The 17569-nt window shown below is 43.0% G+C and overlaps 1 protein-coding gene and 1 long non-coding RNA gene across 2 annotated transcripts; both read left to right on the top strand.

Moving 5' to 3' along the window:
• The first annotated feature begins 8358 nt into the window (after positions 1-8358).
• On the top strand, positions 8359-13209 carry LOC140066109 (uncharacterized). The gene is made up of 3 exons (XR_011848117.1): positions 8359-8432; positions 11986-12061; positions 13138-13209. It is a non-coding gene; the product is annotated as an uncharacterized lncRNA (long non-coding RNA).
• A 2737-nt stretch (positions 13210-15946) lies between these two features.
• LOC140065692 (olfactory receptor 5G9-like) lies at positions 15947-16879 on the top strand. Its single transcript, XM_072113270.1, has one exon. It carries the CDS (start codon positions 15947-15949, stop codon positions 16877-16879), a length of 933 nt encoding a protein of 310 aa, XP_071969371.1.
• The last annotated feature ends 690 nt before the right edge of the window (positions 16880-17569 follow it).

Below are 17569 nucleotides of genomic sequence, written 5' to 3'. Positions count from 1 at the left end.
ACGAGTGCTGGCATGTGTGCACCCTAGGAGACGGGGACGTGCATGCTGGAAAGCAGGAGCGTGGAGAGGTGAGTGAGGCTGGGGGGAGCGGCTGCCACAGAGTGGGACGAGGGTGCGCCTGCGACCAGAGGAATGAGTCATAGGAGCACCCGTGACAGTATGCCCCCCCTACGTCCCCCACCTCTTCTTGGTTTGGAGAAACTCTTGAAGGAGGCTACGGTCCAGTATGTTATCCTCAGGCTCCAAAGATCTCTCCTCAGGCCCGAACCCCTTCCAGTCAACAAGGAAGAACCACTTACCTCTCACTGTCTTCATGTCCAGAACCTCCTTAACCACAGAGACGTCAGTGTAGTCAGCCTCTGGAGCAGGAGGTTGTTGAGAGAAGCGGTTCAAGATGACAGGTTTCAGGAGGGAGACATGGAAGGAGTTCGGGATGCACATAGTTGGAGGAAGACGGAGTTTATATGCCGCAGGATTTATGGACTTCATCAACTCGAAAGGACCCAGAAAACATGGTCCAAGCTTGTAGCTAGGGATTTTCAGCCAGATATATCTGGATGATAGCCACACCTTGTAACCCGGAGAGAAGACATGGAGGAGACATACATTTCTTATCAGCCTGGAACTTGGTGCAGGCAGGTCCTGTAACAACTCTTCTACCGCAGGGACATCCGAGGGAACGGACAGAAGAAGAGGTGGGCGTGGAATTCGTCCGTAGACAACAAAGAAAGGAGCTGCCCCAGCAGACAGAGTCCAGGGAGTTATAGAACACCACCCATGACAACAGATTGGACGGTCATCCTGACCAGCAGAGACTAAATGTTGGAGATAACAGCCCAAAGTTTGGTTCATCCTTTCCACTTTCCCATTCGACTGTGGGTGACAAGCGGAAGAAAAGTCCAGATTTACTTGCGGCTGGTTACACAAGGATCGCCAGAACTTAGAAACAAACTGAACCCCTCGATCAGAAACGATGTGCTGAGGAAGTCCATGAAGCCGGAAGATAAAAGAAGAAATTGGCAAGGCGAGGAGCAGACGGAAGACCTGGAAGGGAAACAAAATGTCAGTCAGTCACCAGCCAGATGATGGTATTGCCAGAGGAAGGTAGAAGGTCCATGATGAAGTCAATTGCCACATTCGACCACGGGTGGCTGGGCATCAGTAATGGCCAGCTGGTTTAAGGCGAGATGGCTTATTATGAGCACCTACAAAATCCTGAACATCTTTGTCCAGGTCAGGCCATCAATAGAAACAGAGCATTGCACCCCAGGGTGCCCAGCCACAGGCAAATAATGTTCCCAAGTCAATATCCTCTTTTCCAAAGAAAAGTGATCAACGGGCTTGCCTAGGGTTGAGACATTGGGCTGTCTGGAGATAAAGGAGATTCTTATGATCAGTATATATGCAGTTCTCTATCTCCTATGGAGTAATTCCTCTCAGTGGAGGAAAAAGTCTTAGAGAAAATGCCGCAACTGAGAGTTCGCCCCTTAGGCCCTTTTGGGTGAGCACCACCCCTGCTCCTACAGAGGACACATCCATTTCCAGTTGAAAGGCCTTCTCTGTATCAGGCCTAGTGAGAACTGGGCCTCAGGCAACGGCGGATTTCACCCCCTTGAGGAAGCGACGGCAAAACATACGTCGGGGTGCTGCGATGGTAGTCTTGGGAGCTACTTGTACGGTTGGTAGGCACCTATGCATATAATGCCTTTTCTGGGCAAAATTACTGTTGGGTTCCGGTATACATATATATATTTATCTTGTGCTCTCAAGATTTATCTCTATACTTATTGAGGCGAATACGTTATTCATTGACCACCACCGCTTTTGTGTGTTTGTTGTTGTGTATTTTAGGTGATGGTTTTAAATAGTTTTGTCCTTTTTGATTACCTTGTGGAAATAATGATAGAAGATTTTATTCTATTGTTTCTGGTATTTTGACTTGATTACTGTGGTCCTGTATGCTATTATTGGTATTCATTTTAAAGGCGGATTTCAACCTTGAGAAGGCTTCTTCAGCCACCGAAGACTAGAGATGGGGATTGGAGCCCTTCTTGGTGAGCGCCACAATGGGAGATACAAGAGTGGAGAAGTGCAGGATAAACTGCCAGTAATAGTTCGCAAATCCCAGGAATCTCTGAATTGCATGCAGATATTCGGGACACAGCCATTGAAGAGCCGCAGACAGCTTGGCAGGATCCATCTGGAGGCCTCTGTCTGAGATAATATAGCCAAGCAAAGGAAGCCTCCTCTGGTGAAGTAAACATTTCTCGAGTTTGGCGTAGAAGCGATTGGTCCTGAGGCAACTAAGAACTTGCCGTACATGGGAATGGTGAGAATGGTGGGACTCTAGATCCGGAGAGAACACTGTACATGGGAATGGTGGGACTCTAGACCCAGGGAGAACACCAGAATATCATCAAGACAGACCGTGACACATGTATATAGCAGATCCATGAAGATGTTGTTGATGAATTTTTAAAATACGGCTGGAGTATTGCACATTCAGAACGGCATTACCAAATACTCAAAATGACCATCACGAGTGTTAAAGACAGTCTTCCACTCATCACCCTTGTGAATCCAGGTGAGGTTGTAGACCCCACAAAGGTCCAAGGCGAAGACCTTGGAGCCAAGCAGGCGGTCAAAGAGCTCCGTGATCAAAGGCAATGGATAGCAGTTCTTAACCGCGACCCTATTAAGACCGTGATAATCAATGCATGGATGGAGTGACCCATTCTTCTTGGTCACGAAGAAGAAGCCTGCACCAGCTGGGGAAGAGGATTTACATATAATCCCCCTTTGCAGATTCTTTTGGATATACTCCGCCTAGCAGCAGTCTCAGGTACAGAGAGAGGATACACCCAACCCCAGAGAGGAGAAGCACAAGGCAACAGATCAACAGGGGAGTCGTAGGGTGGTGCAGTGCCAAAGATTTTGCTTGTTACTTGGAAAAAGTCCTGATAACAAGTTGGAAGGCCCTCTAGAGACTTGGGACCTACGGGGGAGGCTAAGATAGGTAGTGGAAGAGGCACCACCATGCAGCGAGACTGGCAATTAGGTCCCCAGTGAAGAATCTTCCACGTCCACCAAGTTCTCCGCAGAACAAACAAGTTTAAAAAAAAGCAGTGACCTGTATCTGGCTACTAGTGCCGAAGCTGAGGAGCATGGGAATGTTCAGGCGTGAAGAAGCTTTGCTCTCACCTAGGGAAGCTTCTCCCAAGAACCTTAGGTGCTGGCGTTTCCCGGACCCTGGGGGCGAACAAGACAAGCCCCAATGAAATGTTCCAGACTGGCACAATACAGACAGAGGCACTCATGACATTGTCTGGAGCGTTCCTGGGGGTAGAGTTGAGTTCCGTCCACCTGCATTGGTTCCTCCGCAGACACCATGGCCGGAGGCTAGAGTGGCCTTTGGAAGGCAGGTGCCAAGCGAGGCAAACGTCGAACCCGGATGATGTGATGAGACCACTCAGAGTAGACGGCAGGTCAAGTGCAGCCAATGCGTCTTTGACTTGACCCAAAAGTCCCTTTTTATAGGTCGCATTCAGGGCTGCATTGTTCCAGGAGAGTTCAGAGGCCAGGGTATGCCCTTGCATAATTTGGAGTCCCCATCATACTTGAGAGCATGGAGAGTCCGCCTAGGTTCAGCAGCAGTCAGGCTAACTGGAGTAGCAGAAGAGGCCAGGGGTCTTACACAGTTGCTGAGTGGCAATCAACTGCTGCAGCATAGCGGTGACGTTTCCAAGCTGTTCACCTTGCACAGCAATCTGCTGGGACTGCTAGATCACAATGGTGGGAAGATCAGCCAGTTTAGGTAACGGAACCTTGGTGGGGTCCATGGCCGGATCTTACTGTCAGGCTTTGGGGATAGTGGACCGCCTGGACCACTGCAGACGATGACACAAGCCGACACCTGGGACCAGAAATTTGGGCTTAGCGGGTTGGACTTGCTGCGGAGTGGTACCACCAGGTCGTTCCATAGGTGTGACTTTGTCTGCGGTGGCAGCCAAGGCGAGGTACAGAGTCAGAAGGCAAGTTCTTGGTCGGGGACAGGCAGGAGGTCAAGACAGGTGGCAAAGGTTCGGGGTCAGAGGCAAAGAGGAAGGTCTCGGCTGGCCGGGACCGGAGTCACAACGGGAGGTCAATATGCTTAAGGTGCTTCCCTGCTCCTTAGAGGCGGGTGTCGGCTATAATATACAGCCGATACCTGCAGCTTCTGGTGCTGGCTCCATGAAGGATACTTAAGGATACGTTAAGGATACGTAATAATACTGCAAAATGCGGGAACGCACCTCCTGACATGCAATCCTATTACCTCAACTGTCTGGCAGGGGTTAACAGAGTAAGACAATCTAAAAAACATTAAATTATCTAGTCTGACCAAGTGCCCATCTCGATGGAGGTTAGATTAAAGATGAAAATTATTTCCCCTTACTCATGGAAACTACATTATAGCATTCTGAATAAATATAAAGAAGAAAAAGAAGATGTGATAGAAACTTATCTCGCTTATAATCTACATTTAGCTTCTATAGCAAGTATATGGTGTTTGCATAAGAAAACTATAAGATAAGCTGTGAAACGCATATAAAAAAATGAATATAAAAATTTAGAACAGATATATTAGAGGGCGAACATAAAAAAAAGACCAATGAGATAGCCAAAAGGAATCTATATGAGGCTAGATTGAAGCTGCAAGAAATATTTGTGGCAGAATTTTGTAAGAATTTGAAAGAAACTAAAGCAAACTATGCCTTAGGACAGTGATGGCGAACCTTTTAGAGATCGAGTGCCCAAACTACAACCGAAATCCATGTATTTACTGTGAAGTGCCAACATGGAATTTTAAGCAGTAACTTATTGCTACCTGTTCTTTCACATCTTTCAATTGTATTGGCGGTCTGAGGCCACCAGTTAAAAGAAGGAGGGCAAATTCAGATTATCATTGTAGCTTCTCTCCAGGGTCTCTCTGTAAAGGAACAATGGTCGGGTCCAGCATGATGACCTCTAAAGATAATGCAGTTCTGTCAAAACCTCACTTTTCCCACAGTTCCAAACAGCCAACGAAGTGTCGAAAAGCACTGAGAGAGCAGCATCCCTTAATTTGCCTGGGACTGCAGGAAGATTGGAAGTGTTTGATGAACTCTGTCCTTGGGTGATGGCCTGAGTGCCCATAGAAAGAGCTCTCAGTGCCACCTCTGGCACCCGTGCCATAGGTTCACCATCACTACCTTAGGAGATAGAGCCGGGAAAATTTTGGCAAACAAACTTAGGAATAGGAGGATGAATAACTAAATAACTGTAATAAATGATGACTCAGGTAATCCGATCTTTAACCCTGAGGAAATTGTAACGACCCTCCATGAATATTACCAGGATTTATATAACCTTAAAAATACCCAGAACTTTGGATTAGACCAAAGAGAACATATAGAGTTATTTCTAAAGAACATTAATTCTCCTGCTCTTAACACAGATCAAAATATTGGGTTAAATGCACCTATTGAAGAATCAGAGGTAATGAATGTACCGTATATATTCGAGTATAAGCTGACCCAAGTATAAGCCGAGGCCCCTAATTTTACCACAAAAACCTGGTAAAAACCTATATTTATTTACTCGAGTATAAGCCGAGTTTGAGTTTTCAGAACATTTTTTGTGCTGAAAAACTAGGCTCATACTCGAGTATATATACTAAAGAAATCAAAGACACCGGGATGGTTTAAGCAATGAATATTACCAACAATTTTCTGGGCTTCTAGCTCCAATGTTGACAACATTACTTAATGAATTTGGTAGTGGTTTTCAAATTACAAGAGAAATGCTAAAAGCTAGGATTATTGTAATACATAAAGAGGGGAAAGATCCTTCCTCTCCAAAAAACTATTGTCCAATCTTATTACTCAATTCAGATATTAAAATCTTTGCCTCTATCCTAGCCAATAGAATAAGAAAGGTAATAAAAAAGTAGATTCCCACAGACCAGATGGGTTTTATGCCAACATCTCAGGCGAGAGATGCTATTAGAAGAGCTATTGACATAATTCAGATTGCAGGAGAGTTGGACACCCCCAACTCTAGAGTCCTACCTATGGAAATTTGGATTCAGTGGGACTTAGCTCCAGTCAATTGTATCTTTATATAAAAAACAAAGTGCACATATATCATGCTCAGAATCTTTAAGCTTACAAATGGAGCAAGGCAGGGATGTCCCCTCTCTCTATATATGTTTAATCTGGCCATAGAGCCGTTGGCACAGGCTATTAGAGAAGACAATTGCAATGTAGGCATAGGTTATCATATAAGAAATGTTGTTATGTGCCTATATGCAGATGATATTCTGATTGCCTGTTCAAAACCTCTAGACTTGGTTAAATATCTTCTGGATACTATACAGTAGATTTGTATTCAAAATCTTCCTATTACAAAGTGAACATGAATAAATCCCAGATAATACCTATGCATACATACATATGCAGTCCCTTTACCCAGAAATAAAAAAATGTTGCATTAACTGTGCATTAATCTGAGGAACAGGACCGGCAGTAAGCCTGTTAAGTGCTCAAGTTGAACCCAACCACGGCACCTAACAGAGCTGTCGATGGGCACCGTCATCTTGGATGACCGATTGCCGCCCCCTCCATGACATCATCACAGAGTGGTAATCGGTTGCCAAGGCAGCCTAGAGACTCATAGAAACTCCTAGGCCTGCTATGTGTAATGTTCTCCAATAGCACGACCCAAACATATTCCCGGATAAGGGGCCAATTCAACAATATGTCCAGGTTGCACGGCCGAACACAAATGTTGGGTCAGTTTATCTCTAGTTATAGTGAAGGTGTTTGGGCCAGCAGGGAGTCAGAGCATTTTACTCATATAAGAGCCTACCCGGCAGCCTTAAAAAAGTTGTCTGCAGTGGTAAAACTTAGGATGAATTTACATGAACGTATGCCCGATGGACCATAGCCGGGCGGGCATACAGCCTGTGCGATGGAGAGGAAGAGGGGTATAAGTGCCGTACACACGGAGAAAAATCTAACTCGGCTTATTCTATGTTAAAAAAGAAACAATGCACCATGGATACAACAGCCAAGTGTCAAAGGCTGATATGTTTCGGCACACTGAGGATCATTTACTAAGGGCCCCGTGGACCGCACTTTCATTGGACATCCCGATGATTTCCATTTTGTGCCTCTGGGGCAGGTATTTAAAAGGGCGCTCGGAATCGTATTCTGGCGCAATCGCGTCGGCTTTCATGGGACACAAATCGGGGGGGGGGGGGGGCGTGGTGGGGGAGGCGGACAATCCGACGGATTCGGACAAACCGCGGGATTTAACATTTAAATTTTGTTACAAGCCAAGCAGTTACATGCACCGGGAAGAAGAATGTGAACTCGGGCGGACCTGAGCTGGGAAGCGACAGATGCAGGATATTGGGCGCACGCTGGTAGTGGATTTCAGCAGCTGTGCCTTTGCGTCGGGGAACGCACCTTGGGGATCATGCAAGGACTGGTAAGTAAATCTGCCCCACTAAGTCTTTATCAAGGTCAATGCTATTCCACTCGCAACTTAAAAAGGGAGGGGAAAGTCCTCCTGGCCAGCTGATACCAAAGTCATGTGATTATCAGCTGTTACCAGATGACCAGTGTGTATGGAATATTCTTGAATATAAAACAAAATGAATCAAATTTTATAAAATAACACAACTGGGGATTGAAACATGGTCAAGGCAAGAAACAATATATATGCATTGCAGGTAAGTTGGTTAAGGAGTATACTCCATATCATCAAATGACAGTTATGTATTGTAATAGGTTACAGGTACACGAACAAATTGAAATACATGTCAGTATACTGTTAAATGTCCATAATTTTCTATAACAACCAAAGTAAAGCCTCCAATATATATTACAGGTTATGGCATTTAGCAATACAAGTATCATAGCAATACTTGACTGCAACCAATGTTGAACTACCAAATCATACAGATGTAGAATCACATGACTGAATTATACATTTCATGCATTTATAGAATGCAAGGCCCCCCAAAGGCCCACCAGTGAAAATTATTTTGGGGGCCCACCTACTGCTACATGGGAATATTAAATGTAACGTAAATACCCGAGTATAAGCCAAGTTTTTCAGCACAAAAAATGTCCTGAAAAATCTAACTCTGCTTATACTCGAGCCTTTATAAAAAAACAAAATGAGTACTCTCCTTCTGACGTTCCCCGTTCACATCATGACTTTAGCTGCTTGCTGACATTCTAGTGTGTGCACTGCCATCGGTACACACTATGATGTCAGAGTGCAGCTGCCGGCACTGTCCAGGGAACCTGGAGCCGAAAGAAGAGGACCTGCCAGAGGACATTATAGGCTGGCCATTCCTTGGGAAGGAGTTACAGGCTATATAATGGGGGCAGGGGCTACAGGTAATATCCTGGGGGTAGGAGCTGCAGTCTATATACTGGGGGAGGGGCTACAGGCTATATACTGGGGCAGGGGCTACAATCTATATACTGAAGGCAGGGGCTACAGGCTATATACTGGGGGCAGGGCTGCTGGCTATATACTGGGAGCAGGGGCTACAGGCTATATACTGGAGGCATGAACTGGAAGGCTATATACTAGGCTTATACACAAGTCAATAGGTTTTCCCAGTTTTTTGTGTTAAAATTAGGTAGCTTGGCTTATACATGGGCCGACTTACATTCGAGTATATACAATACATTTGTAGGCCACAGTGAAAAATTGAGGGACTCCTCTCATTTCCCCCCTCTTATAGTGGCCCTTCTCTTCTCCCCCATCTAATTATGGGCCCCCTTGTATATAGCCCTCTTATGGTGGATCCCCTTTTATCCATCCCTCATTTTGTAGCCCCCTCATCTCCCCTCCCTTATTGTGAGTCCCCTGGTATCTCCCCCTCTTTTTCTGATCTGCTCTTATTGTGGGCCCCCCTCATCTTCTTTGCCGCCTCTTATCTCCCTTCCCTTAATGTTGCCCCTTGTATCTCCCCCTCATTTTGTAGCCCATCACCCCCCTCTTATTTTGGGTACCTTGGTGTCCCCACTCTTCTGCCCCTCTTTTTCTAACCCACTCTAATCTCCCCCTATCTTGTTGCCCCCTTATCTTCTGTTCCCCCTCTAATTTGTGATTGGGGAGCAGCGATCCGTCACCATGACAGCCTCGGGTCTTCCAAAGACCTGAGGCTGTCTCGTTTTAACCCATTTATTACAATGTGCTAATTGCACATTGTAATAAATGAGGAGGAAAATCCCCATATACTGGCAGTATATGAAAGGATCGATCAGACAACCTAGGGTTAAAGTACCCTAGGTAGTCTTAAAAAAAATGGCAAAATAAAAAATATATATTTTTGTACACAAGGATTTAATTTTTGTAAATGTATGAAAACATTAAAAAAGTTATACAAATTTGTTATCCCCGTAATTGTACTGACCCAAAGAAGAAAAGTAGACATGTCATTTGGGGCGCACAGTGAAAGCTGTAAAATCCAAGACCACAAGAAAATGGTGCAAATGCGTTTTTTCACCATTTACTGCATTTGGAATTTTTTTCCCGCTTCCCAGTACACAGCATGGAATATTAAATACCGTCACTATGAAGTGCAATTTGTTATGCTAAAAATAGGCCATCACAGAGCTCTTTATGTGAAAAAAAAAAGTTATAGATTTTTGAAGGTGGTGAGTGAAAAATGGAAGTGAAAAAACTAAAAAGTGCCATGTCGTTAAGGGGTTAATGTTGTTTGTATCTTCTACTCTTTTTATGGGCCCCCTTCCATCTTCCTCTCATTTTGCAGTCCCTTCATTTCCCCCCTCTTATTGTGCGCTTCCTGGTAATACCCCCTCTCATTAGGGGCCACCCTGATCTTCTGTAACCCCTTTCTCCTCCCCCCTCATTAATGGCCCCTGTCATCTCCCTCCTCTTAATATTGTCCCCTTGCACCTCCCTTTCTTATTGTGAGGCCCCTGGTATCTCCCTCTCTCATCTCCCCCTCTTTTTTGACCCACTCTGAACTCCACCTCTCATTGTGCCCCCCCATCTTGTTGGCCCCCACATTTTCTCCAATAATCTCAACATATTTTTGTGGCCCCTCTCATCTCCCCCCATCTTAGTGTGGCCCCCTCTCCTCTTTGTGACATAGTTAAAGAAAATAAGCACCACATGCCTCACCTTTCCAGGTTCCCCAGAAGCTCCTATTCTTCTCTGTTGCTGTTAGAACAGGCCAACATGTGATGATGTTATCATATGGCGCCTGCCAAACTGCTACAGAGAGCAGTAGAGAGGTACAATGATGATGCAGAGAGCTCATAGCTCATATATATCTCTCATTGTATTAATACCCTTAGTCCTCTAAGCAGCCAAACCTTCTGATGTCTGATGTCTTCTGAGGCCTGGGAGGGAAGGATTGGGAAATAGAGTCTCGGCTATAACATCTGAGAAGTGAGTCTCAGCAGCTTGCCAGACCTTTCCCGTCAGTTTAGGTAGAGGTAGCAATGGCAAAATTGAATCTGAGGGAGGCTCCAAGACCAGCCACAGTGTGTAGAGACCCAGATGGTGCTGAAGTGGCGTTTGGAATTAGGTAGTGGCTGGCCATTTAGTCAGTGGTGTAAATATTGGAGCTGGCCGGCAACATAGTTGTTAGGCTCTAGGGGTAATGTACACACTGGACCACTGCGGATGATGACATTAGCCGACACCTGGGACCAGAATCTAAGTGGCACCCCCTTGGACTTGTGGGTTGGACTTGTTGAGGCGTGGTACCACCAGGTTACTCCACAGGTGTGTCTGTGGTGGCAGCCAATGCGAGGTACAAAAATGGAAGGCAGGTTCATGATTGGGGACAGGCAGGAGGTCAGGGCAGGCAGCACGCGATCAACGTCAGAGGCAGAGCAGGGCTGGCAGCGGAGGAGCGTAAACGGGAACAGGTCCGGGGTCACAACGGGAAATCAATAAACAGGCACAGGGCAACAATACAAGCTTTCTCAGAGATATGTAGCACAAAGATTGGGCAGGGAGTGCAGGGAGAGGCAGGCTTAAATGGTATTCTGGGAAATGGCCAGCCTCAATTAATGGCGAACTGGAGCACCAGTGACAATAGTTGTGATAAAAGTCAGGTTATGCCATACCTGCCTTGTCTTTTGGGTGCTACAGCATAGATAGACTCAGCTTAGCTCTCAATGTACCCCATATAAACATCCCAATTAGAGAATGGAGCTTTTTACACGGATACCTTTGGTTAATGATAACACAAATCCCTTTTAATGTTCCAACATTGGGGGTCATTTACTAAGTCCCGAATCGCGTTTTTCCAACGGGTTATCCAAATATTTCCGATTTGCGTCAATTTTCCCTGAATTGTCCTGGGATTTTGGCGCACGAGATCAGATTTGGCGCATTGGCGCTGGCATGCACGCGACGGAAATCGGCGTGGCCGTAAAAAACCCAACGGATTCTGAAAAACCGCCGCATTTTTTTAAAAAAGTGTCCCTTGACACGCGCTTACCTGCACCCAGCGTAGGACTGTGAAGTTCAGTGCACTTCAACGGACTTCAGCGCAGCAGCGACACCTGGTGGACATCAGGGGAACTACCTTAGTAAATCCCGGCCGGACCTGAATCCTCCGCAGAGAACGCGCCGCTGGATCGTGATTGGACCAGGTAAGTAAATCTGCCCCATTGTTTTAAAAAGTTTTGAGAAATTCACTTTACCACAGTAAGAAACTATTTTTATACAAGAAAGATATACCAATACTCATGGGATATTCACTACATTCTATATAAACATGGAATGGTTCATTTATCACTGTCAATGCTGGAAACAATCTACTTAAATTGTCTCTATTTTAATTAATATAATTAAATGTCTTATCTGTTTTAATCTAATTTATCTACATTCATGGAACATTTCACAATGGACATTTTGATAAACCTTATTAGGACGTAATATATTTTTGCCTTTTAGCCTTGTGATGAAGGGGAATATATATGACATCTCTTCATACTTAGGAAATTGCACTGATAATACTACTTACTATAGGGTAAGTATATTTTACAATTAATCGATCTCAATGAAATCTAATTCCTTATCCACAGCATTAGTTATCAATGTGTGATCAGTGGGATTGGAGTTCCTTAACCCAGATTACAGCACAGCACAGAACCACATGGTGCTTTTGTTTTGCTTTTTATACCAAGGTATCAGAATCATTACAATGTAACAGAAGACCCATAAGGTCAGTCTAAAGAACATTGGCCACTTTCACAGGAACATTAGAGCCAACAAAATGTAAAAGCAAAAAAAAAACCACACAGCTGCCCAGTTTTATGTTAAATATTCCTTCTTTTTTGCCTCATACCAAGAAGGGAAGGCCCTGTCTGTTGATGCTTGAATAATTTGATAGAAGCTTGTGTAGGGCTGGTTTCAGTTATGAAATAGTGTGAACCAAAGCAAGACAAAAAGAGAATATAGAAAGAGAGCTAATTACACTGGTTCTCCGTAAATAGGCCGCACATCGGATACACCATGCAATCCCTACAAGGATAAATAAACTCTGACACAATACGAAAATAGGCTTTTTTTTCTACTACAGAGTGTTTCTAAACATCTTACTGTAAAACATGGGAAAGATTTCTCCGATATTAACATTTGCCATATTGAACAAATTCTGGTCTAAACAAGAAGTAGTTTCAAACCCTAAAAGTTAGGCTACATTCACACAAGCTTGTGGCCATCTATATGTCCCCCATAGGCTGGCAATGGGCGCACAGAGCGATACGGTGCAGCACACATGCGGTACTGGACCGCTCCATACATATGGAAAAGATAGGACATGTCCTATCTTTTCCTGTGTTACAGCGCCGTGGGGTCACCCCTCCTCTTCTCCATCACAGCAAACGTATGCCCAGTTTGCGTGCATGTGGCCTTAAGGAGTGTTTTTGGATATATAAATTTCAAAGCTTGTGCCCCTAAGGCCTCAATGAAACTCTAGAAAATATATGTTAATTTTAATTTACCCATAACCCATTCTCCATCCCCATTGTGTTCCCTGTCTACTCATAAAATAGCCTTGTAATGTAGTTTGTACTTTTGTTTCTTTCAATTGTTGCAATACAGAGAAATAACAAACAATGGCTATAAAAAGGCTCCAAACACTTCCACCACTTTACATAACCCTGCCGCCAGTCGATTTGGTGAGTATCTAGTTTCCCTTTCTCCTATCTCTATTCTTCTTAAACAGAACTGTATTTGATTAATGTATTTGTTATTAGTACATGGCTCCAGCTGTTAGTTTGTGACTTATTTAAGCCTAAATCCTGCTGCCAGGATCCTTTATTTTGGTTTGATATATTCCCTTTTATAGTATTATGCTCCCTGCTTCTTGATATCTCAATGTTCCAACTACACCAATTCAACCTACCCTGCAGTATTATAAACTGGAAAAAAAAATTAGAAACTAAAACTATTCTACAATTTCTATTTATATATGTATAACTCTTATGTATCCCTTATCCCCCTACTTCTATACTAATGTATTTTTATTTTGCCTTATTTACATTACTCATGTACTGTCCCTGATTCCCCCACCATATTCTTTTGTTTTTATTGTCCATCATTTTATAATTACATGGATTATTTTATGCAATTCCAAACGAAAAAAGGTAATCCAGCGTCTCAGGGGAATGTGCTTATAAAATCTTGCTTTTATTAAAGTTCCAAATAATATAAAATCTTCAGGCAAGGTACACAATCTCTTACATCATGGTTAGCAGGAAATGACCTACGCGTTTCGCTCAGGTGAGCTTACCCATGGTCATCATGACCATGAGTAAGCTCACCTGAGCGAAATGCGGAGGTCATTTCCTGCACACCATGATGTAAGAGATTGTGTACCTTGCCTGAAGATTTTATATTATTTGAAACTTTAATAAAAGCAAGATTTTATAAGCACATTCCCCTGAGACGCTGGATTACCTTTTTTCGTTTGGAATTGCATTGAAAATCGTGGGGTCCAACTTGTTGTCCGTGCGCAAGGGGCTAATAAAGAAAGGTGAGCTGAACCTTTTTGATCTTATTGATATGGATTATTTTATATATGAATAAATTTAGGAATTTATTAGTCTATTTGAATGTTGAATTGAATGTTTGATTCATATTCTACCTTAATGCATATATATACCTTGCTTCTTGGTTTTTACATATGTATATTTAACAATCCTCTTTTTGATTTTCATTTTTATTGCATGTATATTGCTTTAATTACATGTGGATACCACACTTCCTACTATTTACATATGTATACTATCTGATCATATAGGATCTCATGAAGAGGAAGGCCTTCCCTCGAAACACGTCATCCTTATATTAATAAATAAAATTATTATGCCTGTGTAGAAGTGGCACTTCAGAGTCCAATTTTCTTTTCTGAATTTCATGAAGCCCTACTGGACATTACTATCCAGGTTGCAGGACAGTGTGCAGCCATCACCATTATAGGCATCCCATCTAGCCTATCTCGGGTAATTCTCCACCAATTGGGACCCTGGGCACCTGTGGGCTAATCCACCTGATTCAACTCCAATTACTACTCTATGGGAGCACAATCTCTTCTATTTTATTTTCTCCGACTGTCCCTCTGTAGGCAGAGATGGTGCTATTTCTAGCTGCCCAGGTGATGTTCTCCTCATCTATTAAGGGCAAGATTAAAGACAGCACATAGGTAAGTTAACACTCTGACATCCATTGCTTAACATATTTCACATCTTTACACTACTTATAAGTGACAGCCGTGTGCTGTTTATATAGATGTCTTGCAGTCCAATTTCTTAAGTTTATAGGTTAAAGCAAAATAGTTCTAGTTTGGCTTTATTAGCGTCATATTTCTGCATCTCTTGCAGCTAATATGCATTGATCTTTCTCTTTTTTATGATGCAGTGGCTTATATATATAAGTAATACTGTATGGACATTTGGTTATACCAAACGCCATCTATGGGGGTCACCTTCTGTAGATTGAAGGGGTTGTCTGAGCCATTACCTATTTTTGATTTCTGATATCCTTAGTGCTAAAACACACACAGATCATGTGCTCACTTCTTACATCTGGATGTGTGGTGGCTGGATTTCACTGTACTAATGGGACACCAAGCATCATACTTGTAAATGGTGCAAGGAGCCCCTCTTCTGTGAAACAGCTCCGATCTGATTAGAGCATTACAGTACATTGCTTTTGACTTGCAGTGACTCATTGCATCATATGTCCCCTTCTTTGCACAGAGCTTGGTCCTAGATATTCTACCAAGCAAGTTTGTGTGTCTGACGCCCAGACCCTGTACTGATTGGCATCAGGATCTTATGCCTTTTGTTTCACTCCCTACAACCTCAGACTGTAAGCTCTTGCAGGCAGGGCCCTCACTTCTATTGTTTCCATATGACTATATTTTTATTCTATGTTGTCTAATTTTATTTGTATATGTCCCCCATGATTTGTGAAGGGCTACAGAATATAATGGTGCTATAGAAATAAATATGATTATTATTATTTTATTATGATCACTCAATCATCAGTTCTTAAGGCCAGAAAAGTGGAGTCAATCTGCAAGTGGTCCAGTACATTGATGTCATTCTTCTAACACTACAGCGCTGTTGATGTCTTGTATGTTGTTCTGATTCCTTGTAGGTTACTGGACTAAGAAGCCTGTGACAAAGAGAGGTAGGAAATGTGTCTGTTTTCTGCGGATGAAGATACTGTGCTTTTGCTGGGGATCTTTGATCTGAAGCCAAAACCTCTGGGACTGGGACCATAGTCCTAATTTCCCTGTTTTCTTCTTATACTTAACCTTTATATGACAATGTATTTTTTTAGTTTTTCACTAGCATACATAAATGCACTTTTTTGTGCACATTTTTAGAAAAAATTAAATAAAATGAATATAAATCACACAATGATAACAGGATTTATTCTTTTAGGGTTTTCAGGAATAACCAACCATCAGGTTTTCTTATTTCCCATCTTTCTATGTACATATATAATTACAGTTTGTGGGAACCTAACTATAATCATTACATATAAGCTCAGTCCAAGCCTCCACACTCCAATGTATTTTTTTCTTGCTCATTTTTCTATCATGGAAATCCTGTATGTGTCATGTACTGTCCCTAAGATGTTGTCTGATTTACTGTCAGAATGTAAAGTCATCCCCTTCTCTGGTTGTGCTATACAAATGTATTGTGTCTGGCTCTTTGGTGGAACAGAATGCTACATGCTGGCAGCCATGGCTTATGACCGGTATAACGCCATATGTCACCCTCTGCTGTATACTGTGATTATGAGTGACATAACATGTATCAGGCATGTAGTGGGATCATATGTCATTGGTGCAGCTAATGCTCTGATACACACGGCTTTCACCTTTTCATTACTGTTCTGTGGATCTAATGAGATAGACCATTTCTTCTGTGATGTTCCAGCAGTCCTCACACTCTCATGTCAAGACATTTGGGTCAATGTACTTTTGGTATTTGTGATTGGCGGTTGCATTATATTGAGTTCTTTGATCATAATAATAATTTCCTATGTGGAGATTATTTCAAAAATTTTACAGCTCCGATCTGCATCAGGCAGAGAGAAAACCTTTGCAACCTGCTCTTCTCACTTAATGGTTGTTACTATATTTTATGGATCAGCAATGTTTATGTACTTTAGACCCAAGTCAAGCTATAGAATTGGAGAAAACAGTGTAGTCTCTTTATTGTATACAGTTATTGCTCCACTTCTAAACCCGTTCATATACAGTCTGCGAAACAGAGATGTCAAATTAAATATCAAAAATATATTTCTAGGGCTAATAGAATTCTGACATCTATTTGTATTAGTTCTGCTTTACTCTATTAACACTTTTATGACCTCTGACTATCCGTAGACCCATTGCTAATTCACAATTTGCTGATGTAATTTTATTTTTTAGCGGTGAATCACCTACTGCCTTTAATGGTCCCATTCAGTTAGGATAATTCTAAAGGGTTTGAGGCAGGCAATGAATTCAGGTCCACAGCAGAATTACCTGAATAAAGTTGAGATACTTGATGTGTTTATTATTTTTTAATTCGCCCTTGTATTTTCCGGCATATAAGACAACTTTTAAGCCTTGAAAATCTCTTCAAAGTAGAGGGTCGTCTTATACGTCGGGTGAGGAGGTACCTTATTGAAGCAGGTGCCGTGGTAGGCTGCCTGTACATTTGCTCCAGCTTTTTTCCCCTTTCCAACCTCTCCTTCCATGATTCCCCCTTTTTTCCTCAATTTTCTTGCTCCTGTCTTCCTGCTATCTAATGGGATCAGACTCCACCAGCAGCAAATAAACCTCTCCAGCAGCTGACCCTCCAGTGATGGACCCCTCCAGCAGCGGTGGCCGGCACAGACCAAGGATCATGGTAGGAAGCAAGCGTCCAGGAGACCCATGGCGGGGAAGACCATGGAAGCAGCAGGAGGAATTGCCGTCAGTGGATCAGAGGCCATGTTCAAGCAGTATTGTTGGCTGTCCCCGGCGGAA

Source organism: Engystomops pustulosus, chromosome 6 (assembly GCF_040894005.1).
Source record: "Engystomops pustulosus chromosome 6, aEngPut4.maternal, whole genome shotgun sequence".
Lineage (NCBI taxonomy): Eukaryota > Metazoa > Chordata > Amphibia > Anura > Leptodactylidae > Engystomops > Engystomops pustulosus.
Note: the sequence above shows the minus strand (reverse complement) of the source record. Positions and strands in the feature narration are given on the sequence as shown.

Excerpts from the sequence above, each read along its gene's own strand:
- LOC140065692 (XM_072113270.1), top strand. The coding sequence starts at position 15,947 with ATGAATATAAATCACACAATGATAACAGGATTTATTCTTTTAGGGTTT.